The 21,367-nt window shown below is 39.8% G+C and overlaps 1 protein-coding gene across 2 annotated transcripts in view; it reads right to left on the bottom strand.

The window, feature by feature from the left end:
* Nucleotides 1–21,367, bottom strand: part of VIPR1 (vasoactive intestinal peptide receptor 1) — a 997,445-nt gene that overhangs the window by 38,310 nt on the left and 937,768 nt on the right. For both annotated transcript variants that reach the window (XM_069210994.1, XM_069210995.1), the window contains one exon: nt 16,120–16,211. In XM_069210994.1, the coding sequence (XP_069067095.1) occupies nt 16,120–16,211 (92 nt within the window). The remainder of the gene's footprint in view (nt 1–16,119; nt 16,212–21,367) is intronic.

The raw sequence follows: 21,367 nt of genomic DNA, 5'->3' as shown, positions 1-21,367 counted from the left end.
TTCCGCCAAAGTTAGCCCACCTGAGCAATTGCACATTTTTTTCTCTTTTTCCAGACAGATGAAAACGTCTTTCCTGTGGAAAGACCAATTCTCCCACACTTTTACCAAGGGTGGAGTGTTCCCTTTCCTTCCCAAAGAAGAAGTGGATTTCCTTTTGCAGGAACAAAACTCTGTTACTTTTTATTAGAGGAGGAGGTGAAAGATCAGATTGTGAATGGCCATAAACATGTCTATGGGTGTTTTCAAGCTAAAAAGACTAAGCATGATTACCCTCCAGAACCGGATTTACACAATTACAGTATCCTTTCCTTAATGCCTAGTAGGTGTAAATACAATGATTTTCCTCTACACATTTGCGTTTACAGCCGTTAATGGTTTTATGGATCTTGAGCTGCTGGTATCAGCGAAATCAGTGGCATTAGCTAAAAGTTACTCACAATGCACAAATTACTTCTTTGTAAGCGAAGAACTGAAAGACAGTTTACACGAGAACTGATTGAGAGCATTGGAGAAATCCTAATATCACACGTTGTTCAATTATTACAGAGAAAAGAAGCTCGTGAATACCTTTCCAAAATAATTATAGTATGTCAATGTGTGTCTTCACACGGCAACAATTACATCTTTAGACAAAGCAGTTTGGAGGAAATCCACCTAAAGGCAACCAATTAACAATACCACATTCCAAAACAAGGTACCCCAGCATTAAAAGTAATCAAACAATATACCTGATTGAAATAATTATCTGAAGCATACATGAGTTCACAAACATTACTCCAATCACACCAATTTTAGCCAATACCAATTTTTTCTTCCCTGCTACATTCTACTATAGATCATAGGAAACATATTTTATTCAGAAACACGATTCCATCAGTTGTTTCAAATTCTTTGATTTGTTTCTGCCCTTACAAACACTTTCTGTTCGTCTTTCTATTACTGTACTGCTCTATGACAGTAATATATTCGTACTCCTGGTGTACAAATCATTGATGACCTCCTACTACAAAGACTCGAGTGGTGGGAGCTGTGTCTTAGGTATGACCAACTACATCTGCTCTGACAACCTGTCAACACACCACCAGGAGCAAATATAGATAAGGGATTAGGCTCGAAGGCAGAGGTATCCGGGGGCAAGAATCTGTGACAAACTTTTCTTCCAGAAACTACTTCTCATTAAAAGTACAATTTGATCAGTCTCTGAAAGTGGCATCTCAGGCAGAGGCAACGACTTGAATCATAGAGGTCGGCAACGTAGGAGGCCTGGTCAGCCAGTGTCTTATGTGACTACATTTTACCTACACATCTAAATATGAGAGTCAGAGAGCAACTAACCGTTTTACAAGCTAACCATTTAATTACCACAGTATTTACATATTTCAATGCATTTGTATATGTGTTTATAGTCATAATGTCAGTGAAAGTGATACTAGCCAGCAAGCGCAAAGTTAGCTGGCAACAGACAGAATGAATAATTTCAAACTTTCTGTATTCAAGTTCTACTTTTCAATATTTAGAATGTTAAGAACGGCTACAAAATGGAAATCACTAAAGGCAGAAAACAACTGTGCACACACTAAATACATATGCTCAAACAGCAGTACACAAGAATTCTTAAATATTGCTAAATAAGATAAGGGATCCGAATGGCTGCAAACATATCTACTGAGGTGAGAGCAACAATGACAAGCACATGAAGTGAAGGTTGTTCACATTTTCCAGGCGAAATCACTTAACTGCAATGGATGCTGCTTGTGCAGTGGGTCAAAGCCCTTCTTTTGGATAAACCACTTTTGAACCACTATTATTTACGACCCACTATGCTCCCTTTATCTCTGCAGCCTGCTATGTGCGCAACTCCTGCCATAAGTATCTCAACTGCAGTTCACTGGAGTCCTTTCACTTTTGTAGACCTCCAGATAGAGGCAAGTAAATGGCTTAAGTCAAGTCACTCACTTGGAACTTAAGTGTCCTGCAGCTACACCTTTCTTGCCTGGGATGCGAATTAGCTCCAGGGTCCAACTGACACCTACCCTATTTTGCTGCCTTTTCCTTTTCTCCAACTGAGTTAAGGCAAACAACTTCAACTCAAAAACTGGCTGGCGAAAGGGAATGTTTCCACACAACTCCCAGCTCATGTCCTTGCACTCCTTGCACTTCACTATGCCCTGTCATTCAAACCTCAACAGCCACCGAATGAAACATTCTTGTTCCTGTTGATCTTCTTGATAATATTTCCTGTGCCAAAACTCAAGTTAAAGAGATACAGTGCAGAGGCTGGAGTCACATTAGTGGGACCTCCGATGAGACTATCATCCCAGATGGTGTTTGAAATAATGTGGTTTCCATTGTTCTACCTAGAGTAATTATTACTTCAATCATGACGTTCTGCATCCACCAAAATCCAGCCACTGCAAGGAGGTCACCCATCATTACATGCCACAGGCCACAACTATCCAAACCTCTAGTAGTGTCCCAAAAAGTTGAGGTACAACAATTGCTTATCTTTCAACAGGAAACACTATTGTACTTGGAGCTCATCTGAGGAGGTGCACTACATAGCACTCAGGGGCAACGAACAACACCACATAAATTGCCTATCTCTCTATGGTTACACACTCGTTTCATTTGTAAGAAGAGTCCCACTCGCTGGTTCTGTGCCAGATTATTGGTTGCACAATGTCAACTGACACAGATATTATGTTGTTAATATCATTTTCAAAAATGACTCCCCTTGGAGTTAATACGTGCAAACCCACATCCTGTGGGATAACATTGTTTTAGGGAATTATTTATGACATAAGATATTTACCATAATGATGTTCTGAAATACAGCTATTGTCAGTACAATATAAATTGCCCTGGGTTTTCAACTACACCTGTCCAGATTCTGAAAGCTGATAACACTGCTGCTAAATACACTTTGTCCACTCATTTTCAGTCATCAGAAAATAACAATATTGGCATAAGTTATTATGTATACTTTCTGGGCGAGATCAGTGCAGTTTCTATTTCTTATGGCCTGTGGAGGATGCTGAACTCTTTCTTAACTCTGTGTTGCCATTTAGGCATGTATTATACCCTGGAATAAAACAATATCATAATTCAGAATGCAGCATGTTTCACTCTGCTGCAAGGCTTCCCCATCAAATATAAGTGGGTGCATGACTTCCACCTCATAAACATAGCCCGGTGCTTAAAGTGCAACATTAACCTTGTGTTCCATCATTTACCAGCACAAAAGATGCATGATGAAACACAATTTGGGCCTGATATTGGTACCCTTATTTATTGCACAAATTGAACAGCTTGAATGCACTGCAAGAAACATGACAGTCTATTTCATTAAGACTAGAAATACATTACATCAGGTCCAATATACCCTCCACATGAGACTGTTAAAGAAATCCATGACATTCGCATTTAGTGGGAACTGACTATGATTGTCTAAGCTACAAAATATCCACTGCCCCAGGATTGATAATTTTTCATTTACTCAGTCACATATTTGCCAAGGCTTATGATTCGTCTATATACGCATGCATTTCCTGAGTCATTACTGCTGCCCATCTGATTATAACTGACCCAAACTACCTATAATTTAGTGCAGTAAGAAATGACATCAATTCTTTATGCCAAAATATATCCAATGAAAGGTGGACAACCTAGCCTCTGCGCAAAGGATGCAATGCCTGAGACATGAAGGCCACTATCTGGCTAAACCTCAACCAATATTTGTTAAATATATAAGGCTTCATTCAGAGTTTGGCAGAAAGAGAGCCCACCTGCCCACCTAAGAATCTTCAGTTCTGCCCCCCCCCCCCTAATTTAGAGGTAATGAAACTGCTATGTTTTCAAAGAGAGAAGTCTCAAGTGGATCCGCTGGGGGAAACATTTGGTAAGTGGGCGGTTGAGCCACACCGCTGACATTAAATAATATACATACATTTTTCCTGCATGAAAACTCTCTGTGCCCTTTTGAACGGCGTTCTACAGACAACCATAGTGCCACAAAAGTGAAAACATTTAAGATAAACCGCAACTCAGACATCTTTACCTCCACACAACCCTAGAAACTACAGACCCATCTCAGGCACATATCACTCAACAAAACTCCTTGAAAATTGCATTTACATTACACTGACAACACCGTTAAAACACTCTGTTTGATGCCAAGACATGCAGAATCTGCTTTAGTATCAACACAAATCTTCAGAAAAATCATCCATTGGACATCATCGTCCTTCTAGTTGTTTGCAAAGTCTTAGAAACTGTAAAACATCACACTTTCAGTTCACAGTTAAGGACCTGGGGATCAATAGTGAAGCTTTTCTTTTCTCACCAAAAGATAACAAACCATGCACTTAGATTCTCACTTTTCAGACATTTATCAGGTGACCTGTGGGGCCTACCAAATATCACCCTATGATTCACAATCTTAAAGATTCAATTCTAAGCTAATTTCATTAAATCTCATCTTCAGCTTGGCATTTTACACCTGTGCCAATGACACAGATGATGCACGAATCATTGTTGTTAGAACTTACATCTCCAGTTGACAGAGGTAGTACCCTGTCCAAGTAGAGACCACAATCCTAGTCAGGGAAAGTCAGCTACACACCTTAAGTTATCCTGTGCTCATCCTCTAGTAGCTTGGCACAGAGCAGTCAGGTTTATCATAAGAGGAAAAGTATAAAGTATATGTGCAACACTTTATGACAGTAATACAGTAAAAGACACCATAAAAAGACTCCACACCAGCTTAGAAAAATTGATAATATTTATCTGAGTAATAAAACAACAAAAATCCAATAAGTAGATCCTGAGATATGCATTTTTAAAGACGTTGGTGAAAATAGCACATAAAAGCACATAGCGCCAACTATGGTTATCTGGTCACGCCGGACCGGGACAAAGTCAAAAGGTTAGGCCAACCACAAAAGAGTGTAGGCCAGATACAGGGACCTACTTAGGCCCACTGAACACAGTACCTTAGATCCAGGTGTGCCGTCCTTGCACTGTTGCATTGCGTGGCTTTGAGGTGGTTACAGTGAGGACCACAGAGGGCAGCTCACCTTAGGCCCACTTCCAAGTGTCCAGGACTGGGATTGTACCACTTGGCAGGGCAGACTCACAAATGTCAGAGTCCAGGTGCTGTAGCAACTGAGTTGCAGGCAGTCTTTGATGTCCCTGAGGCTGCAGGAGAACAGGGGGCAAGCCAACAAGCCCTTGGAGAATATTGAGCTCAAGGATGTAGAGAACAGGTCCAGTCATTCTCACTCCCAGGCAAGCAACAGCAGTCAGCAGGCCAACACAGCAATGCAAGCAGCAAAGTGACAGCCCCTCCTACAGCTCAGCAAGCAGTAAACCAGCACAGCAATGCAGTTGCAGAGTGGCAGTCCCTCCTTGCAGCAGAGCAGTCCTTCTTCCTGACAGAATGTCCTTGGTTCTAGAGAGTTCTGAGTTGGTGGGGTTTGGGGTCCAGTATTTCTATTCAAATGTGCCCTTGAAGTGGGGGAGACTTCAAAGGGGCCTTTGAAGAACAAAAGGTCACTGTCCTTCATTCCCTGGCTCTAGACACTCTGCAGCGGGTTATGCAGCCCTTTGTGTGGGGAAAGGTACAGCCCTATTCAGATGTTTGTGAGGCAGTGCGCCCCCATCAAACCATTTAATGGCCCATTAGGGCCAATTAAGCCCCACCTAAGCTCCTGTTGTATGTGAATGTCTAGAGGGAATGCACAAAGTCCATCTGTCATCAATCCCAGACATGTATTCAGAGACAGGCAGAGGCACAGATTGGTTAAAGTATCAAAATGCCAACTTCCTAAAAGTGGCATGTTCAGACTTGCAATTTTAATTTCGTCTTCACCATAAGCTTTGATTTTAAATTGTGAGTCCAGAGACATCAAACTACCAATTTCTATATTTTCGCAACTGGAAGTTACCTTCAAAGCTGCTTCAGTGTGACCCCAATGTTAACCTATGGGAGAGATAGGCCTTGCAGTAGTAAAATACAAATGTAATCGTTTTTTCACTACCAGGACATGTCCAACTTTTTAAATACACTGCACCCTGCCCTTAGAGCTGACCCAGTCCTACCTTACGGATGACTTATATGTATAATTAAGGAAGGTTCGGGCCCGGCAAGTGGGTGAACTTGCCAGGTCGAAATGGCACTTTAAAACTGCACACACAGGCTCTGCAGTGGTGGCAACCAATCTAAAGGTCCATGCCCTTGGTGCAATATGGGATTGTGATACTGCCTAACCAACATATATGGGCCTGATTTATAACTTGGCGGATGGGTTACTCCATCACAATGGTGACGGTTATCCCATCTGCTGAAATCTAAACCATACTGGATATAATGGGATTTTGATTTTTGGCAGATGAGATAGCTTTCATTGTTGTGACTGAGTAACCAGTCTGCCGAGTTTAAAATTAGGACCTATGTCTATGCACAATCCTGCACTAGAAACATATCACTAGAATTCCCCATGAACAACATAATAAACACATGCTTATTTAGAGCCACCACTCCACACAAACTAACACTCCACATAATACCTAGCATATCCATGAAGTCTACAGGCTACAGTCAGCCTAAGCATGTCCTGTCTGAATGATGTCATTTTACTATTTTGATGACCACTTTCCGCCTGACTGAAAAAAGTAAATGAGGTCACAATGCAGCAGTCAAATTACTATAACCAAAGAGATCAAATGCAGAGTTAAGTTTATATTGGCAGACAATAGGCTGACAGGTTAGCAGCAGTATTCTGAATATAAACAAAGTACATTTTCTATTACCTGAAATATCCGATCTTTGAGATCTAACATTGCTCTCAGTGTTCCAGAATCCTGCTTCAAAAAATAAATAGTCAGTGGACAAAAAAATAAATAGTCACTGGAAAATCTCATTCTTTGCAACAAACCTATGGAATATCCTCCCTCGTCATATCCGCTTTACGAAATAAAACCTTCAAGTACACACTTATGGAGTTCCTTAAGTCATGCTCTTTGAACCAAAACCCCTTCACAACTAAACTAACCATCACCTTTATTTTCCACAGAACCAACTTCACAAACAGGACTCCTCATCAAAGTAACTTAAACTAACACAAACCATCACTTAGATCCAAGGGTCAGAGCCTCAATAGGGCCTGCAACACAGCCTATTTCTCTATAGATGCTACCAGCCTAATTACTCAGTACAACAATCTGAGATAACTGACAGGTCCAAAAATGGCCCACTTACCATTATCTCACAAATACATTCAAGTAGACTCACATGTGAATAAGGTTCTTCTGGGGACAAACCTCGGCATGTCTTGTCACCTTTACAAACCAGCCTATCCACCATTCAGTACAATCTCCTCTATCAGTACTTACCTCTGTCATCAACAGGAATTCACAGAAAGGCATTGAGACAAAAAAGACAGCCAAAAAAGGTCATCTTCAATACTATTTTTCTGCAATAGACTGCAACTCACAGTTCAGCAACACTTCTTTCACCTTGTCAAATGAACCAACAAGCAGGACTCCTCTACTCCCATATCCTGGAAGCAATGTGCCACTCACCAAATACTCTTGATCACCTGTTACTAAGAAGGAATCACAACATAGTTGATTACCCTACATAGAACATCAAGAAAAATTTACTAGATATACTTAATTTTTATATTAGTACTGCTGTTATTTGTAACCACTTGAACACTGAGAAACAATCAAACCTGTGTTCACTTTATCCACCCACCTTTGTATCTCCTCAGGCCAAAATATTGATACCTAAATTCTATTTCAACTCTTTCTACTCTACTCTACCTCCACAATCTCCAGACAGAAAACAAGAGGTGCACACAGCTTCCTATAAAAATCTGTTTTATTAGGGGGTATTTATAAACCACAAAACTGGCTCCAAATGGCAGTATAGCACATTGCTTAGTAACAGAACATATACCTAAAATATGAGGCTATTGAGACACGCATATACAAGGAGCATGAACTGAGGAAAATACAGAGCTTAATTTGAACTGGTATTTGGGCCTGCCACTTATTATTCCCTATCTGATAGGTGCCGATACAAATAGAAGAAAAATACACAAGGGGAAGAAAATAGATGAAACACTGTCTCAAAAGAAGAAACCAGGAACCTGCAGGAGTGAGATAATGGGGCAAGCAGTGCATTAGAAAGACATGAGATGGATAGACTACTGCACAGTCCTGGTAATTGGCGTCTAGACATTTAATTGCACCCATCATGGTTTCTGAATAGATCCCAGGGCACCGGCACTCATTCTTTTACAAATAAAGCACTGGGAAGAGAAGTGTGTACATACAGAGAAATTACAAGAAACATAACATCATAGTGGGGTGAGGTAGGAGAAAAAGAGATACAATCTGGAACTGCATAAATATGGCGATGAAATGGGTTTTAAGTCCTTTCCTGATATGCATAATGGAGGAGAATATCTGATGTTCAATGGGAGGTCATTGCTAAGTACTGCTCGCCATGCAAAGAAAACATGTGGTTAGATGCATCCCCGCCATTATTTCTACTCACTGACTCATGTAAAGTTGAAATCAACATCAAGCCCTAAAAACCCAAATCACAGCCAATTACTTGAACATTAAAACATTTGCAACACTATTTCCTCTTTCTCAGTCTCCCCTTGGTAACTAACCAGAGCCAAATACAGCAAGGTTGGGTTATGCACTGCCATATGGGAGCCCCTCAGTCAAAAAGCAATCGTCTCGGCTATGCATAAATTGACTCACACATAAAACCCACAGATTATACTTTTACAATGTGAAGTAAAATACCAAAACTGAACTTCCATGGAAAAAATCAACTACAGGTCACAGCCAAGAGATTAGGGGGGGCAACGAGAACGAAAACAACACTGCATAGTCCTTTTAAGAAGAAAGGGACTAGGGTAACTGGGATAGAATATATAATAGTTTGAAAAGAACTATGAGACAGAGGCTCCGATTACACATAGGCTTCATGGTGGTGAGGTATTTACAGCACCCAGTAAATACCATAAACCTTGGGTGAGGTACCACATGGTGCAAGAAGATAGTTCCTATGCCAGTTATTTTACTTGAAAATGGCGCTTACAAGCAGACACAATTTTTAAGGCACTGAACCCCACGTTTTGTCTTTTCCACCGTTCTTTTCCCCATTCAATTTCTGTAGGTTTTACCTGTCCAAATCTGTCAAAGGGAAACGGACGTGGTGTACCATTTATCACATAACTCAAACTTCCAATTCCTGTTCAGACTCCTGTTTGCGCAGGGGTCACAATTTAACTCCAGCATACAGCCAGTGAGAAAGGGTAACTAAAACTAACTGTGCATTGAGTTGGACGGAATCTTTTCTTTGATATGCACGGCTCTGACTGAACTTTCATGTAGAATGACTTTAGTGGTATTCGTGTTGCACTTCTGATCTCCGTGGCTACCCTGTCTGGAGTTTTGGCCTTGATTTCTCAACTGCAGCGTTCAAGTCGGTTATGGAGGCTGGAGAAATCTTGACTGAATTGTACATCTTTGGTGGCCAGTCAGGTAAGCATGCTTTGAGATACCTTTGATATTTCTATGTTCTAGGTTCTTGCTGAGAAGTCTGGGAATTATAAATGTATCGATATGCTAAATCTCTTCCAACAAAAAAGAAGTGTTGGATCCTTCAAAATGATTTGGTCCAACAGTTCCACCAGGGAATGGGATGACACTGTCATGTACATAATTCATTGGCATATCCAGGGGCACTGACCTGCATATCAAGGCCTATCGTTCCTGTATAATGTGGTGGAAGAGGTCAATATCCGACTCAACATGAAGAGATCCAGGCAATGTCCAACAACTTGCAGATCACCATAATAATGACATAATACACATGGGTAAACAAAGCAAAATTACAGAGTAGCATTATGAAAATATGGAAACGGAGAACATTGAAAAGCTCATAAATGTTGACTCCCTCGCACCTCCCCAGAGGAGAGAAGGAACTCTGAGAGTGCGTCGACCTGTGTCAAGTGGATTAGGAAATGCCATACACTGTGCTATACAAAAGTTGCATAACATAACATGATATTAATATGCACATTCTCTAAAAATACATCTGTTTTTTTAACCACAGAAAATGTCAAACAAAGACTTTGCTGCCCTTTTAATATGAGTGGCATAAATGTAAAACAAAAAAAAGATTTAGGAGTGTGCAATGAGTCAGTAAAATTAGTCAAAACCTTAAGAGATAACATCAATTTTTTATGGGAACATGTGCTTCTGTTTCACTTTAAGGAACCTTCGAGAAACATTTCCGTGCCTAGTCAATACGTGGCAGTGCTATCACTTCAACAAACAATGAATTAGGTCATGAGTCTTTGTTCGTATGACAACTGCGAGATTATCTTTACTCAAACAACCCACGTGAGGACAAACAGCCGGCTTCTGGCCTCTTTACAGCATGGAAAAGGTGTTGCGTCTTGCAACTGAGACTTTTTAATGATAAGGATTACAGCTCCTCGCCTTGCTACTGCTCCTAAGCTAAAGTGTCACTGTTGACATGGATGACCCCAAAACACTCCCACAGAAGGTCCCACTTGAAGCAGGCATCAGAAAACAACGAAGTCATTTGGCAACATTAATTTCTCTCAAACGGAGCACACGATATACACTTAAACTAGTGCAAATCTTTGAAGCTCCTTAAAGTTAATCCATGTTCAAACGGTAGGTCTATGGTCTAGCAAAAATCCCTGGATCTACACAAAGGCACCTTATTGTAATATGTATACGCATAAAATACAAAAATAAGTATGTACAGTATGAAGCGAAACGTCAAACAAATCAGAGACGGTCTAAAAGTGATTCCGATCTAAATGGGTACAAATAAGCTAGCCTAAAAACAGAAATACTCCTCATTGTTGTCCCTCCAAGCCATAGCTCGATATTCCAGCAGGGGCGTCGTGAACTCATGCTTTAGCAGCTACAGTATAGTATAGGTGGCTGGGCAGGTGAGAGAGGAGGCCTAAATTAGAACACTACCTGCGCTGTAGCTGCTAACGTAGGTGGGTTCACAACGCCCCAGGAAGGATGGATGGATGGATGATTGGATAAAAGGATGGATGGATGGCAGGGTGTCTAGATGGATGAATGGCAGAGTGGATAGATGGGAGAGTGGATGGATGGATGGCAGAGTGGATGTATGGCAGATTGTATGGGGAGATAGGTGGATGGATGGATGGATGGATGACGGATGGCAAATTTGATGGATGGGTAGATGGAATGGGTAAAGATTGAATGAGTGAATGCATGACAGAATGTGAAGGTGAAAAAGTAGCTATCAGCAGGTGGATGGAACGGTAAAAAAATAAATGGATAGATGCATGGATGGAAGAAACAAGAAAGCTGTTCTAGCGAGGGTTCCGCTTGCTTGGAGACATCAATGCTTTTGTTAAAAGTGGGGGCTATTTTAATTTTCTGGCTACTCCCTTGCATTCCAGTGACTGGACGCTTAGAACAGTCACCTTGCACCAGCATAAAAATACAAAGTAGGGGTATGATTTCTCACTATCCTAGCACATAACTGTGAAACAAGATTATAAATAGACATATTCAGTTCAGAACTGTTGAGGAAATCACTAATCAAGCAGTTTTTCAACTTCTGAGCTAACATCAATCGACGTACCACAACACTTCAGAAAGAACGTCTCTGAATCACTGGCTCCCTTTTGCCCACTTGGAAAATAAATCAATAGATAAATTAAACCCATAAATGAACAGTTCAAAGCAACTCAGGGTGGTTTGGTCAGTGTGGAATTTACATAAATATATTCATTAATCCTACTTATTTACAAAAGGTTGCAGTAACTTGAGTAACTTGTGAACCACACACCAATAGTAGAGAAAATTACTATTACTTCATCAAACTGATAAAATACATTTATGCATTTCTTTCAATAACACACCCAGCAACAGTGCTTAATTTGTAAACGAGACAGTACCAGGACCCAAAGTTTTCTTTAGTAGCCCACACCAATGCTGCCAGAGGCCAGGATTTCCAAATACTAAGGCTGTGTTCCACCTCATGTCCCTTTCATCCGACTACTGCAGTGTCTTTTTCATCCCTGCTTTCTACCTTTGCCATTGTTTTGCCTTTTTTGTTTCCCCTATTCTTCCCGCCTTTTCTGTCTTTTGATCTGGGTCAAAATCTGATGATGTAAAATAAGTCCAGTCCCCCAAAAAAAGAGTTGCGGGGGAGGCCTGCCTGCAACCACTGGCTCAAAATAAGCACTGCCAGCCATTGATATGAAATGTGGGTGATATGATATGAGTCAGGATGCTGTCTTTGAGCATAGTGGGTGATGAGAGAATACTTGCTTTCAGATATGAAAACATATGTTCTCCATGCAGGATAGTAATGTCTTCGTCTCAGCCCCCAATTACCACTGAGCCCAGACAGTTCCCTGTGCTCTACCTTATTTCCAACTCTCAGTGATGTGTCGAATTTCAGGGGGAAAGGATATTTTTTAGGAGTGACCCACACTTATCCACAACAGATCCACTTGTATTTCTGCCTTAGGTTTTTATTTACTGGTTTGTACAGCTAATACTTGTTGAATGTGTTTAATAAAAGCAACTTCTGTTAATGCTATATAACTTTAGACCCGACATTTTGTCCTGTATTAGTATACAGTCACACATTGCATTCTGAAACTTAAAGTTTAAGTTTCAATAGTAATTATGAGCTCAGAAACCCAAACTTGCATGGTGCTGTACAGTTAAAAGGCAGGCCTGGCCAAAGGTGTCATAGCATTGGGCCAGTTGGTAGTTACACATATACTGTACAAGAAAATGCCTATTTTATGGTAGCGTTTCATTTGTAGGTGCAAGTAATTGATCCTTTCTCTTAGTAAGTCCTGGGAAACCTCATTACCTAAAGTGGAAACATCCTTTACCAGAAAATCTATAACTCATGCCTTTGCCATGCACAGCTAATTACTCTACATATTATATCATTGATGACATCTTCTATGGCATCTTTGATATTATCACAGCAACATTTGCAATAAAATGATTGATAAGAAACTGCGCATGGTAAGGGTGCGAGTTACAGTTACCTTAGGGCCCGAGTTACTGTCACTTGAAATAACAAAGGATAACTGCTAAATTTCTATGATTTCATATGAGTAAACTGAGAACCTAACTATAATGTCCTTGTAACCTTAGTTTTTTTAAGTGAATATATATGTATGTGCACATATATATATTTATATATATATATATATATATATATATATATATATATATATATATATATTATCATATATTATTATATATGTTTGTGTGTATATATGTTATATATGTGTGTATATATATATTATATATATGTGTGTGTATACATATTATTATATATATGTGTGAATACATATTATACTTATATATATATGTACACATATATATATATACATTAAAATTACTTTACGTTAAAAAAAACATAGCAATTAATTGAAAAAAAAAAGGTAATAGGGAGGTTATAGTTAGATTCTGAATTTATTTTCACGAAACCATAGAAATTCAGCAGTTAGAGTGATTTCAACTAACGATACCTTGCACCCTAAGGTAACTCTAACTTGCGCCCCTATGTGTTTAATTATGTTATAGTAGATGTCATGAGTGCTGTAATATCTGGGGTAATTAGCAGTGGCGAGGGTGTGAGTTACAGTTACCTTAGGACGTGAGTTATCGTTACTTGAAATAACTAAAACTGCTGAATTTGTATGGTTTCTTGCAAGTAAATTCTGAATTTACATATAACTTCACTGTTACTTTTCTTATTTTCAGTGAATTGCTATGGTTTTTGTAACATAAAGTAATTTTAATTACTATAATTTAATCCAACCTCTGTGCATATGTGTAATTTTGTTATGATTATCTCAGAAAACATGATGCTGGCAAGACAGCTAAAGCTGTCTTTTGGCAAGACCTGAAACGCAGCATACACATCTCATCCATCTCATCTTTGTGTCTGAATATGATTCATTATGTCGAGCGCATAAGCGCTTTGACCTGTTATAAGTCTTGTGGGTTTTTCACCACGCCCACCGCACCCCCGTCACTTTCACTCGTTTGTGGGCTTGCCTGCCAAAAATCCTTTACCATCATTGGTAAATGCTTTAAATTTATCCCTCCTTGGGGCGGTTTTGTTAACCCCTTGCAGACTACCTCTATTACATGGATAATTGCGCGATTGCCGATACGTTTGATTGCGAGCAAACTTCTTTTCCTTTTTGTGTCTCTCCTTCGCGCTCATGCTCATAGCAGCCCTGTCGCTTTGAATCGGCTCGCTAATGTCAACTGTTTTCAATTCTTGTGGCACGAAAAGTCCAGTTAGGAATTTGCAACGCTAATAGCTCTAACTCGTTTTTTTACTTATCATCTGGTAAGGCGTACTAGAACCTAAGCTGTTTTCTGCATGTAAAATATTTACAAACAATAATGTTTTCGAATCAATTTATAGCACTTTCCCTTCATTAGACTTCCTGTCCTGACTCAGGTCATTTGTTAACTATTTAGTTGCCAGCCAGGCACTTTCCAAAGATTGCTTCAATACAAAAACAACTCTCCTATGGAGTTAATTAATGGGAAAGGAATTGGGTAACATTTTGAAAACTTGAGTAAGTGTGCATGTATATAACTCTGACAAGAAAATGTTTTACATATTCTGATTTTGATTTAACCACCCCACACCTATGGGGCCTACTCACCAAAGTATTTTGCAAACAAAATGCAGTGTGTCACGAGAATTCCTCTGCTTACTCACTAATGCTACTGATTAACATCTTGATGGAGATCTAAAATATAGACCTCTTCTATTTCTTATGCATGGAGTTCTCCATCCAGACTATAAAAAACTTTCTTGTATGTTTTTTGTGTCAATATGGGATTGGCAAATGGAACTGGTTAGAAAATGGGAAATATCGACTATGAAATTGGAGGACTAATGTAAACTTAAGGAGGGGTACAGGAAGACACATGCAAATACAAAAACACAACTAAAAGTATCAAGACAGTCACCATTCACAAAAGTCAAACCTGCATCTACTACTCTAGAAGTGCTACAGCACAAACAAATCCAAATCTACTCCAGCTAGGCCTTGGTCAAACACCACACACAGCCACTCACAGGTACTTCAAGGCACTCACACAAAATATAGCGAGAATAGGGAATAACACAACAACACACAGGGAAATAGAGAAATATATCTATTAAAAATCATTAATAATTTGATTTTAAATAAAAAATATACATTCCATTTGATTCAAAAATAAAAACACAGAACCATATAGGTAAATATGAAATTAGTAGAGAACACATTCAACTTCTAGGCTTCATTTACATTTAACACTCTTGCTAATGCAAGGGGGGCAATAATTGTGTGTGTCTAACTCCAGGATATACAGAAGTATTTTATTCCAAGAATAAGACACATAATCCAAATAAAATGCTTGTGAAGCTGGGTATGAAATTTGATGAACAGAATACGTATGACAACTGCATAACACATCAGTTATGAGAAACCAGTGAGTAGTTGAAGCACAAACAAACGCCCCCTTTTTAAGTTAATAGTGAGATAATCATATTCTCCCCTGGGTATTTAATAAATGTGTGATATACTATTTGGAATTGTTACTTAATATTTCACATCTATATATGGAAAATGTAGCTAGATGGAAACTCGATCGTTTTATTTCTTTGGTTATAAATAGCAAAAAGAAGGAACTTTGATAAAGGATATTTTAAAGACCCCAAAAGAACAAATTGTCCTCTATGTTCCAGTATGTTGATTTTTTTTGTAATTTGATCAAAGATTCTCACATAGATTCGTCATCAACCTAGAAACCAGTTAGACTGAATTGAAGCCAGATGAAAATGCATATGTTAAATAATAATTTATCCTTGCACATGATTAACTCAATTAATCCTAACAGGATAATATTGAGAATGTAATTGTCAAGCTACAGTGGTTACATTTGACGTATTAAATAATCTTATAATCCAAATACCAAATAGATTTTACAGAACAATACTTTTACTAATCAAAAGTAAACACTTACGAGTATTGACTATTTTCATTCCGTCCTACATCAGGTGAATGGAGTTTTTGTACCAATATTCGGATTATGCAGATAAAGAGGATGAAATTCACCTAAAGGAGCAACAACACAGAGCAAGACACATTGGATTTTAATTTTACCTCCTGTTGTTTTAAAAGATAATTATTAAATGCTGTATACATTAATGTTTCAACAAAACATCAACACAGGTTTTTCCACAAACACCCTGCCGTAATTGGGTCTTGACTTCTAGCCGATGGTCTAAATTCCTATTGTTCTGTGCAAGAAATACCGTGACAGGATGGCAGCCATCATGGGCCTGACATCAGCCTGCTTGGGACTTTGTGTCCTACATCCCAAGTATGATGATGTCAAGCCCATAGAATACAGCTGTGCATGAAAGACTGTGTTGCTGGGCCACGGACTTGCGACAGGCCAGGAAAAGATGTCAAATGGTCAAGTGTTTCTTTCGAGGGTGACTCCCAAAATGGATCTACTCCACGTTAAATCAGGACTCATTTATTCCACACTGATCAAGCTAAAATAAACATGGAAAAAGCAAACACACACGTGAAAGCGGACATCTTATATACAATCACCAAAAATATCACATAGGATACATTGCCTAGTAAGACACTTGTACAAAACGTTGTCTTTCGTAAAGTCACATAGATTAGGAATTAGCCATAATATACGACTATTTATTAGATTGTATTAAGACAATAGAAAACGTATCCATTCATAATGACGAATCCACAATTGAACCACACAATTTAGAGGACATAATGAAAAGACTGACATTTTTTTGCAAGTTAGGATTTAAAATCAGAAGACGACTAAGAGATGTTTGGGAGTTTGTGCATTTATCAGATCACACTCTGCAATTCAAAGTCATTTTCTGATATGTGGTGGTAAAGTTTAATTCAGATCCATTATGTTCCAGGACTTCATTTTCCAGCTACCAAATTTGCAAATCATTTATTTGTGGTTTGATGCCAGCGAGAGGGTGATGTTCGTGGAGTGCGTCACTGCATATTAAATCACCTCATGTTTGTTAATCTACAGTGTGAATCTTGTGCCCATGGAGGGAAAGTGAGAGCCCAGTATCTTGAGGTTTGCTGCAGCATAACAAGCTTCTCCACACTGCTCACTCTTGAGACTAAACCATGCTGAGAAGTGGAAGTCTGAATTTGGGATTTCAACTCACTTTGTCTACATGCATATTTTCGCACAATGCTGCCAGTTTGAGACGGTAATGTTGGAGGTTTTGCTTCAAATAGGCACGCTCTAGATTGAAAGCACTTTATATAGGCTATCAAACAAGGAGCTGGCACAGAAATAAATTACAAATAATCCAGCATGAACCTTTAACCCCTTCGCTGCCAGTCCTTTTCCCCCTCAGGTGCCAGGCATTTGTTTGCCTATTTGGGACAGTTTGCGCTTAGGCCCTCATAACGTTTTTTCCACATAAGCTACCCACGCCAAATTTATGTGCTTTTTTTCCAACATCCTAGGGATTCTAGAGGTGCCCGAGTTTGTGGGTTCCCCTGGAGGACACCAAAAAATTAGCCAAAATACAGCAAAAAATATTTTTTTTAAAAAGAAATGGGGAAAAAAGGCTGCAGAAGAAGGCTTGTGGTTTTTTCCCTGAAAATGGCATCAACAAAGGGTTTGGGGTGCTAAAATCATCATCTACCCAGCTTTCAGGAACAGACAGACCTGAATCAGAAAGCCACATTTTTCAACACAATAGGCATTTTACTGGGGCATACCCCACTTTTACTATTTTTGTGCTCTTAGCCTCCTTCCAGTTAGTGACAGAAATGGGTGTAAAACCAATGATGGATCCCAGAAAGTTAAACATTTCTGGAAATTAGGCAAAACTCTAAATTCAGCAAGTGTCATTTGTGTAGATCATACAAGGTTTTCCTACAGAAAATAATAGCTGAAATAAAAAAAAGAAAATTAAATTGAGGTTAAAAAAACCCATCTTTCTCCACGTTTTACTCTGTAACTATTTCCTGTTATGTAAGATTTTCAAAAGTAATATACTGTTACGTCTGCTGGACTCTTCTGGTTGTGAGGATATGTCGGGCTTGTGGGTTCATCAAGAACCCAGAGCCATTAAAGGAGTTGCACCTTGCAATGGGTTTTCATTTATTCTGGGTATACAGCAATTCATCTTGTGATATATAAAGAGTGAAAAATAGGTATCAAAGAAAACTTTGTATCTCCAAAATGAGCACAAGCAGTGGTTTTTTGCACATCTCTGAATTCCGGGGTGCCCATAATAGCATGTGTTACAGGGCATTTCTCAAATAGATGTCTTTTATACACCCTTCTTACATTTGGAAGGGAAAAATGGAGAGAAAGACAAGGGGCAACAACACCTGTTCTGCTATTCTGTGTTCCCCCAAGACTCCCGATACAAATGGTACCTCACTTGCGTGGGTAGGACTAATGCCTGCACCAGGAAACGCAACATAGACACATCCCATTTTTACATCGAAATCTGACGTGTTCTTTGGAAAGTGCCGAGCTGTGGATTTTGGCCTCCAGCTCATCTGGCACCTAGGTAAACCTACAAAACCTGTCTATCTTTAAAAAACTAGACACCTAGGGGAATCCAGGATGGGGTGACTTGTTGGGCTCTAAGTAGGTCCTGTTACCCAGAATGCTTTGCAAATCTCAAAATTTGGCAAAACAAAACATTTTCCTCACATTTCAGTGATAGAAAGTTCTGGAATCTAAGAGGAGCCACAAATTTCCTTCCACCCAGCGTTCCCCAAGGCTCCCAATAAAAATGGTACCTCACTTGTGTGGGTAGGCCTAGTGCCCGTGACAGAAAATGTCCCAAAACACAACATGGACACATCACATTTTCCCAAAGAAAACAGACCTGCTTTTTGCAGAGTGCCTAGCTGTGAAGTGAGTGCCTAGCAGCTCATCCACAGCTAGGCACTCTGCAAAAAGCAGGTCTGTTTTCTTTGGGAAAGTTCTGAAATCTGAGAGGAGCCACAAATTTCCTCCCACTCAGTGTTCCCCCACGTCTTCTGATAAAAATGGTACCTTACTTGTGTGAGTAGGCCTAGTGCCCGTGACAGGAAATGCCCCAAAACACAACATGGAAACATCACATTTTCCCAAAGAAAGCAGACCTGTTTTTTGGAAAGTCCCTAGCTGTGGATTTTGGCCTCTAGCTCAGCCGGCACCTAGGGAAACCTACCAAACCTGTGCATTTTTTAAAGCTATACACCTAGGGGAATCCAAGATGGGGTGATTTGTGGGGCTCCCACCAGGTTCTGTTACCCAGAATCCTTTACACACCTGCAAATTTGGCAAAAAAAAACACTTTTCCCTCAAATTTCGGTGATAAAAACTTATATAAATAAATTTGCCACCCAGTTGAATGACCCTTGCCTAAAGAGTGGAGCTTCATAGAGTGGAGGGTCATGGAGTATCATGGAGTGGAGTAGAGAGGGGTAGAATGGGGTAGAGTGGAATAGAGTGGAATATAATGGAGTGAGGTAGAGTGGACTTAAGTAGAGTGACATGGAGAGGAATGGTGCAGAGTGACATAGAGTGAAGTGGAGTAGGGCGGTGTAGAGAGGAGTAGAGTGATATAGAGTGGAATAGAGTGGCATACATTGAAGTAGAGTGTCACAGTGTGGAGTGTCCTGGAGTGATGTGCAATAAAGTGAAGTATTGTAGAGTGGAAAGACAGAGTGGAGTGGCTTAGAGTGGAGGGGTCAAGCGTGGAATGTTGCAGAGTGGAGTGGTGTAGAGTGGGGTTGGATAGAAAACAGTGTTGTGGAATGGAGTGTCATGGAGTGGTGTGAGTCTCGTGAAGTGTCATACAGTGCAGTGACATAGAGTGGAGTGGTTCAGAATATAGTGGCCTAACAAAGAGTGATGTGTCGGAGAGAGGAGTAAAGATTTGTAGATCAGAAAAGGGTGGTGCAGTGCAGCACATATTAGAGTGGAGTAGTGTCATAGAGTGCTGTGGAGTCCAGTGGAGTGGCATAGAGTAGAGTGCCGTAAAGTGCCTAAAGTGGAGAGTCATAGAGTGGAGGGGCATAGACAGAAGGGGCATGGAGGGGAGTAGAGTGGAGAGCCACAGAGTAGATTGAAATAAAGTGCTGAAGAGTGGAGAGGCAAAGAGTGGAATAGAGTGGAGGAGAGTGTCATAGAGAGGAGTGGCATAGAGTGGAGTAGAGAGGAGTAAAGTGTCATAGAGTGTGGTGCCGTAGGCTGGAGTGTCGTAGAGTGAAATGGCTTAGTGTGGAGTGGAATGGAAGAGTGGAGTGGGATAAAGTGGATTGTCGTTGAGTGTCGTAATGTGGAGTGTTGTACAGTGGAGCTGCATAGAGTGGAGTAGAGTAAAGTGGAGTGCCACAGCCTAAATGTTGTAGAGTAGAGCAGAGTGGCTTAGAATGGATAAGAGTAGAGTAACATAGAGTGTAGTAAATGGTAGTAAAATGGAGTAGAGTTGCATAGAGCAGATTAGCATAGAGTTTAGTGACATAGAGTGTTGTAGAGTGCCATGGTGTAGGGTGGCATAGCCTGGACTGGCATAGAGTGCCATAGAGTGGAGGGGCATAGAGTAGAGCAGAGTGTTGTAGAGTTCAGTGGCGTAGAGTGAAGTATGCATGGTGGTGATGCACCACCCTACAGTCAGCACATGTTCAATTAAAATGACCATTCCTTTTGCACAGGCACAGAGTTTTACTAATAAAACTATACAGAGAACAAACAATAATGTTTGGGAATGGCACACCTTGTGTATTGATTTTTTTTAATCATATTTAAATATTTGTTTCCACCACACATCAGAATTACAAAAAATAACCTCATCTATGCTTTCCTATTTCTCATATATTCTGAAATATCTGTACAGTTCATTTACAGACATTTAAATGTTGTTGTGTGCTAGAAAAAGTATTTTCTTTCATACCTGAGATTGTCAGATAGACCCTCTTACTTTGAAGTCAGAGAAAGAAACGTAAGCACCAAGCTCGGAAGACAGAGCCTGCATTTGACCTCTCTGTTTGAATACACAGCAAATGTGACAAGATAGGAACAGGATCTAAAGGCCTGCTTACATAAAGTGAACACTTGTGGAAGAGTACACTAAACAGGCCATGCTCCACGAGAGGGACAAAGACATGCTCGACAGCCTAAAATAAAATAAAAAAGCTAGAAAATAAAAGCAAGCAAATGTGTGTTACAAACCACAAAACTAATGGCA

Source organism: Pleurodeles waltl, chromosome 10 (assembly GCF_031143425.1).
Source record: "Pleurodeles waltl isolate 20211129_DDA chromosome 10, aPleWal1.hap1.20221129, whole genome shotgun sequence".
Classification (NCBI taxonomy): domain Eukaryota; kingdom Metazoa; phylum Chordata; class Amphibia; order Caudata; family Salamandridae; genus Pleurodeles; species Pleurodeles waltl.
This window is presented reverse-complemented; position numbering and strand designations above follow the sequence as displayed.